This window comes from Physeter macrocephalus, chromosome 15 (assembly GCF_002837175.3).
Source record: "Physeter macrocephalus isolate SW-GA chromosome 15, ASM283717v5, whole genome shotgun sequence".
In the NCBI taxonomy this organism is placed as follows: Eukaryota; Metazoa; Chordata; class Mammalia; order Artiodactyla; family Physeteridae; genus Physeter; species Physeter macrocephalus.
Genome location: NC_041228.1, coordinates 45830258 through 45838108, shown reverse-complemented (window position 1 = coordinate 45838108; position 7851 = coordinate 45830258). Strand labels below are relative to the sequence as shown.

Genomic DNA, 7851 nt, shown 5'->3' with positions numbered 1-7851 from the left:
AGAGATTTCTGTGCATTAATTTTGTATCCTCCTACTTTACTAAGTTCATTGATTAGCTCTAGTAGTTTTCTGGTAGCATCTTTAGAATTCTCTATGTATCGTATCATGTCATCTGCAAACAGTGACACCTTTACTTATTCTTTTCCAGTTTGGATTCCTTTTATTTCTTTTTCTTCTCTGATTGCTGTGGCTAAAACTTCCAAAACTATGTTGAATAATAGCGGTGAGTCTGGACAACCTTTTTTGTTTCTGATCTTAGAGGAAATGGTTTCATTTTATCACCATTGAGAACGATGTTGGCAGTAGGTTTGTCATATGTGGTCTTTATTATGTTGCCATAAGTTCCCTCTATGCATACTTTCTGGAGGGTTTTTTTTTTTATCATAAATGGGTGTTGAATTTTGTCAAAAGCTTTCTCTGCATCTATTGAGATGCTCATATGCTTTTTCTACTTCATTTTGTTAATATGGTGTATCACATTGATTAGTGTATACTGAATAATCCTTGCATTCCTGGAATAAATCCCACTTGATCATGGTATATGATCCTTTTAATGTGCTGTTGGATTCTATTTGCTAGTATTTTGTTGAGGATTTTTGTATCTATGTTCATCAGTGATATTGACACGTAGTTTTCTTTCTTTGTGACATATTTGTCTGGCTTTGGTATCAGAGTGGTGGTGGCCTTGTAGAATGAGTTTGTGAGTGTTCCTCCCTCTGCTATATTTAGGAAGAGTTTGAGAACGGTACGTGTTACCTCTTCTCTAAATGTTTAATAGAATTCGCCTCTGAAGCCATCTGGTCCTGGGCTTTTGTTTCTTGCAAGATTTTGAATCACAGTCTCAATTTCACTGCTTGTGATTTGTCTGTTAATATTTTCTATTTCTTCCAGGCACAGTTTTGGAAGGTTGTGCTTTTCTAAGAATTTGTCTTTTTCTTCCAGGTTGTCCATTTTATTGCCACATATTTGCCTGTAGTAATCTCTCATGATCCTTTGTATTTCTGCAGTGTCAGTTGTTACTTCTCCTTTTTCATTTCTAATTTTGTTGATTTGAGTCTTCTCCCTTTTTGTCTTGATGAGTCTGGCTAATGGTTTATCAATTTTGTTTATCTTCTCAAAGAACCAGCGTTTAGTTTTATTGATCTTTGCTGTCATTTCCTTCATTTCTTTTTCATTTATTTCTGATCGGATCATAATGATTTCTTTCCTTCTGCTAACTTTAGGGTAATTTTGTTCTTTTTCTCTAATTGCTATAGGTGTAAGGTTATGTTTTTTATTTCTTGTGGTAGGATTGTATAGCTATAAACTTCCCTCTTAGTACTGCTTTTGCTGCATCCCATAGGTTTTGGGTCATCGTGTTTTCATTGTCATGGACAACCTTTTTTGTTTCTGATCTTAGAGGAAATGGTTTCATTTTATCACCATTGAGAACGATGTTGGCAGTAGGTTTGTCATATGTGGTCTTTATTATGTTGCCATAAGTTCCCTCTATGCATACTTTCTGGAGGGTTTTTTTTTTTATCATAAATGGGTGTTGAATTTTGTCAAAAGCTTTCTCTGCATCTATTGAGATGCTCATATGCTTTTTCTACTTCATTTTGTTAATATGGTGTATCACATTGATTAGTGTATACTGAATAATCCTTGCATTCCTGGAATAAATCCCACTTGATCATGGTATATGATCCTTTTAATGTGCTGTTGGATTCTATTTGCTAGTATTTTGTTGAGGATTTTTGTATCTATGTTCATCAGTGATATTGACACGTAGTTTTCTTTCTTTGTGACATATTTGTCTGGCTTTGGTATCAGAGTGGTGGTGGCCTTGTAGAATGAGTTTGTGAGTGTTCCTCCCTCTGCTATATTTAGGAAGAGTTTGAGAACGGTACGTGTTACCTCTTCTCTAAATGTTTAATAGAATTCGCCTCTGAAGCCATCTGGTCCTGGGCTTTTGTTTCTTGCAAGATTTTGAATCACAGTCTCAATTTCACTGCTTGTGATTTGTCTGTTAATATTTTCTATTTCTTCCAGGCACAGTTTTGGAAGGTTGTGCTTTTCTAAGAATTTGTCTTTTTCTTCCAGGTTGTCCATTTTATTGCCACATATTTGCCTGTAGTAATCTCTCATGATCCTTTGTATTTCTGCAGTGTCAGTTGTTACTTCTCCTTTTTCATTTCTAATTTTGTTGATTTGAGTCTTCTCCCTTTTTGTCTTGATGAGTCTGGCTAATGGTTTATCAATTTTGTTTATCTTCTCAAAGAACCAGCGTTTAGTTTTATTGATCTTTGCTGTCATTTCCTTCATTTCTTTTTCATTTATTTCTGATCGGATCATAATGATTTCTTTCCTTCTGCTAACTTTAGGGTAATTTTGTTCTTTTTCTCTAATTGCTATAGGTGTAAGGTTATGTTTTTTATTTCTTGTGGTAGGATTGTATAGCTATAAACTTCCCTCTTAGTACTGCTTTTGCTGCATCCCATAGGTTTTGGGTCATCGTGTTTTCATTGTCATTTGTTTCAAGTTGTTTTTTGATTTCCTCTTTGATTTCTTCAGTGATCTCTTGGTTATTTAGTAGTGTATATTTTTTCCTCCATGTGTTTGTATTTTTACAGGTTTTTTTCTGTAATTGACATCTAGTATTATAGTGTTGTGGTTGGAAAAGATACTTGATATGATTTTATATTTCTTAAATTTACCAAGGCTTGATTTGTGACCCAAGATATGATCTATCCTAGAGAATGTTCCATGAGCACTGGAGAAGAAAGTTTATTCTGTTGTTTTTGGATGGAATGTCCTATAAATATCCATTAAGTCCATCTTGTTTAATGTGTCATTTAAAGCTTGTGTGTCTTTATTTATTTTCAGTTTGGATGATCTGTCCATTGGTGAAAGTGGGGTGTTAAAATCCCCTAATATGATTGTGTTACTGTCGATTTCCCCTTTAATGGCTGTTAGCATTTGCTTTTTGTATTAATGCACTCCTATGTTGGGTGCATAAATATTTACAATTGTTATGTCTTCTTCTTAGATTGATCCCTTGATCATTACATAGTGTCCTTCTTTGTGTCTTGTAATAGTCTTTATTTTAAAGTCTATTTTGACTGATATGAGAATTGCTATTCCAGCTTTGTTTTGATTTCCATTTTCATAGAATATCTTCTTCCATCCCCTCACTTTCAGTCTGTATGTGTCCCTAGATCTGAAATGTGTCTCTTGTAGACAACATACATACGGGTGTTGTTTTGTATCCATTCAACCAGTGTATGTCTTTTGGTTTGAGCATTTAATCCATTTACTTTTAAGGTAGTTATCAATATGTATGTTCCTATTATCATTTTCTTAATCACTTTGGGTTTGTTATTGTTGGTCTTTTCCTTCTCTTGTGTTTCCTGCCTTGAGAAGTTCTTTTAGCATTTGTTGTAAAGCTGGTTTTGTGATGCTGAATTCTCTTAGCTTTTGCTTTTCTGTAAGGTTTTAATTTCTCTGTCAAATCTGAATGAGATCCTTGCTGGGTAGAGTGATCTTGGTTGTAGGTTTTTCCCTTTCATCACTTTAAATATGTCCTGCCACTCCCTTCTTGCTTGTAGAATTTCTACTGAAAGATCAACTGTTTACCTTATGGGGATTCCCTTGTGTGCTATTTGTTGTTTTTCCCTTGCTGTTTTAATATTTTTTCTTTGTATTTAATTTTGTTAGTTTGATTAATACACGTGTTAGTGTGTTTCTCCTTGGATTTATCCTGTGTGGGACTCTCTGCACTTACTGGACTTGATTGACTATTTCCTTTCCCATATTAGGGAAGTTTTCAACTATAATCTCTTCAAATATCTTGTCAGTCCCTTAGTTTCTCTCTTCTTCTCGGAGCCCTATAATTTGAATGTTGTTGCATTTAATATTGTTCCAGAGTTCTGTGAGACTCTCCTCACATCTTTTCTTTTTTCTTTATTCTGCTCTGAGGTAGTTATTTCCACTATTTTATCTTCCAGGTCACTTATACGTTCTTCTGCCTCAGTTATTCAGCTATTGATTTATTTTAGAGAATTTTAAATTTCATTTATTGTGTTTTTCATCATTGTTTATTTTCTCTTTAGTTCTTCTAGGTCCTCGTTAAATGTTTCTCATATTTTCTCCATTCTACTTCCGAGATTTTGGACCATCTTTACTATCATTTCTGTGAATTCTTTTTCAGGTAAACTGCCTATTTCCTCTTCATTTGTTTGGTGTGGTGGCTTTTTACCTTGCTCCTCATCTGCTCTGTGTTTCTCTGTCTTTTCATTTTGCTTAACCTACTATGTTTGGGTTCTCCTTTTCATAGGGTGCAGGTTCGTAGTTCCTGTTGTTTTGGTGTTTGCCCCCAGTTTCTAAGTTCATTGTGTTCTTTAGGCTTCCTGGTGGAGGGGACAGGTGCCTTTGTTCTGGAGGATGAGGCTGGATCTTGTCTTTCTGGTGGGCAAGACCACGTCCGGTGATGTGTTTTGGTTCGTCTGTGACCTTATTATAATTTTTGGCAGCCTCTCTGTTAATGGCTGAGGTTGTGTTCCTGTCTTCCTAGTTGTATGGCATAGGATGTCCAGCACTGTAGCTTGCTGCTTGTTGGGTGGAGCTGGGTTTTAGCATTGAGATGGAGATATCTTGGAGAGCTTTTGCCTTCTGATATTATGTGGAGCCAGGAGGTCTCTGGTGGACCAATATCCTGAACTTAGCTCTCCCACCTCAGAGGCACAGGCCTGACACCCTGGTGGGGCACCGAGACCCTGTCAGCCCCACAGCTAAGAAGAAGAAGAAGAGAGAGAGAGAGAGAGAGAGAGAGAGAGAAGAAGAAGAAGAGAGAGAGAGAGAGAGAGAGAGAGAGAGAGAGAGAGAGAAAGAAAGAGAAGAAAGAAAGAAAGAAGGAAAGATTAAAAATTTAAAAATATTAAAAATTTAAAAATTAAGAAGTAATAAAAAAAGGAAAGAAACAAAGAAAGAAGAGAGAAACCAAACTAAAAAACAAATTCACCAATGATAACAAGTGCTAAAATCGATACTAAAAAAAAAAAAAAAAGGACAGACAGAACCCTAGGACAAATGGTAAAATCAAAGTTATACAGACAAAATCACACAAAGAAGCAAACACATACACACTCATAAAAAGAGAGAGGAAAAAATATATATATATCTTTAAAAAAAGGAAAAATGCAACCTAATCAACAAACAATCTACCAATGATAATAAAGTCTCGATACCAAACTAAGATAAACATAAAACCAGAAAAAATTTAGAGACAGAAAGGAAACCCCAAGTCTACAGTTGTTCCCAATGTCTACTACCTCAATTTTGGGATAACTTGTTGTCTATTCAGGTATTCCAGAGATGCAGGGTACATCAACTTGACTGTGGAGATTTCATTCACTGCTTCTGAGGCTGCTGGGAGAGATTTCCCTTTCTCTTCTTTGTTTGCACAGCTCCTGGTGTTCAGCTTTGGATTTGGCCCTGCCTCTTTGTGGAGTCGCCTGAGGGCATCTGTTCTTCATTCAGAGAGTATGGGGTTAAAGTAGCAGCTGATTAAGGGGCTCTGGCTCACTCAGGCCTGGAGGGGGGGAGGAGGAGTATGGACTGTGGGGTGAACCTGCAGTGGCAGAGGCTTGGGTGATGTTGCAACAGCCTGAGACATGCCATGCATTCTCCCAGGGAAATTGTCCCTGGATCATGGGACCCTGGCAGTGGCAGGCTGCACAGGCTCCTGGGAGGGGAGGTGTGGATAGTGACCTGTGCCTGCACCCAGGCTTCCTGGTGGCTGCAGCAGCAGCTTTAGCGTTTCATACCCTTCTCTGGGGTCCGCACTGATAGCTGTGGCTTGCGCCCATCTCTGGAGCTCATTTAGGCAGTGCTCTGAATCCCCTCTCCTCATGCACCCTGAAGCAATGGTCTCTTCCTTCTTAGGCAGTTTCAGACTTCTTCCCGGAATCCGTCCTGGCTAGCTGTGGTGCACTAGCCCCTTCAGGCTGTGTTCACACAGCCAACCCCAGTCCTCTCCCTGGGATCTGATCTCCGAAGCCGGAGCCTCAGCTCCCAGACCCCACCCACCCCGGCGGGTGAGCAGACAAGTCTCTCAGGCTGGTGAGTGCTGCTCAGCACTGATCTTCTGTGTGGGAATCTCTCCGTTTTGCCCTCTGCACACCTATTGCTCTGCTCTCCTCTGTGGCTCCAAAGCTTCTCCCCCACCACCCCTTGACTCTGCCCATGAAGGGGCTTCCTAGTGTGTGGAAACTTTTCCCCCTTCAAAGCTCCCTCCCAGAGGTCCCATCCCTATTCTTTTGTCTCTGTTTTTTCTTTTTTCTTTTGCCCTACCCAGGTACATGGGGAGTTTCTTGCATTTTGGGAGTGTTTCTGCCAGTGTTCAGTAGGTGTTCTGTAGGAGTTGTTCCACATGTAGATGTATTTTTGATGTATTTGTGCAGAGGAAGGTGGTCTCCACCTCTTACTCCCCTGCCATCTTGAAGGTCTCTCAGGAACAACTTTTTATTGAAGCAGTTGTGTATGTAAATCCAGCTTCATTTTTCCCCTATTTTTGTAAGATAAAAAGAATAACGGTAACGCTCCAGGTTTTTTTCTTCCTTAATGAAAGTATATTGACACTTTAGTTAGTCTCATTTGAAAATTTGTCAGTTTCATCCATTTGTTTTACTCATTTATTGTGTAAATCTTCAGTTGATATTTTGTTTTATTATTACCTAAAGGCAAACATGTATTTATTTCAATATTTTTACTTTTCAGAATATTTTTCTCAGCATTTGGGCGAGTATGAGAATGTACTAACAGCACTTGAAGACTTAAATCTTTCCATCCTGAAGGCAATGGGAAAAACAAAAAAAGTAAGGAAATTTGATTATTGTCTATAAAATCTCTTCAAAGAGGGACACAGGGCATTCTAGGAATTGAAGTTGGCCAATAAGGCTAAAATACAGAAAATCCAAGAGTGGCAATGTGTGAGGTAAAACTGGTGTTGTAGGGAGAGGTTGCATCTTTCACAATGTTGCTGGTAAACCTAAAGATTTAGACTTGTATTCTAAATGCAAATAAATTAACCATTTTAAGCAGAGGTATGAAAACTCATGTAGTCTTTTGAAAAGACTGTGTAAGAATTAGCTTGGGGATTAGGGTGGAGAATGTGGAAGAACAGAATTAAGAAGATGAATAGAAGGCTAGTTCACTAATCCTGATGAGAGATGTTGGTAGTTTGGCAGTACTGGCAGAACAAATGGAGAAACATAAGTGAATTGCACATATATTTGAGATCCCGTCAATAGAATTTGGAGAAGGATTGAATATGCGGACTGGGAGAGAAGGAATTTTCAAGAATGAATCTTAGTTTTCAGCTTGTGTTCCTGGACATTGGCACTATCTAGACAGAGAATGCTAAAAGAGGACCAAGTTTAATGAGGTAAGATCATAAGTTATTTTTTTAGACATATTGGATCTAAACTACATTTGAGACATCTAAGGAAAGTCAAATAAGCCATTGGATACATAGATCTAGACCTGAGAAATGAAGTCTAGACCGGAGGTATACAATATGTGAACTGTTAGTAATTAGGCAAAGAACTTGAGTGATATGTCATCTGAAGAGAGACTATAAAGTAAAAAGAGGAGGGAACCTAACACTGAGCTTTAAGGAACTTCAGCTTTGATGATGAGTAGAAGGGAAAGAGCTAGCAAGAGTGTCTGAGACGGAATGGGAAGAGAGGTAGGAGGAAAGACAGGAGAGTATAGTGTCCAGAGTTGAAGAAGAGAGTTTCATAAAGTAGGAGGTGGAGAATAATGTTGACTTCTGTGAAGAGGTCAAGAGAGATGAGAATTAAGTTTTCCACT

The 7851-nt window shown here is 38.0% G+C and overlaps 1 protein-coding gene across 1 annotated transcript in view; it reads left to right on the top strand.

Moving 5' to 3' along the window:
- Nucleotides 1-7851, top strand: part of NECAB1 (N-terminal EF-hand calcium binding protein 1) — a 289101-nt gene that overhangs the window by 171577 nt on the left and 109673 nt on the right. Inside the window, exon 5 of the mRNA XM_024115914.1 lies at nt 6757-6854. Within this exon, the coding sequence (XP_023971682.1) occupies nt 6757-6854 (98 nt within the window). The remainder of the gene's footprint in view (nt 1-6756; nt 6855-7851) is intronic.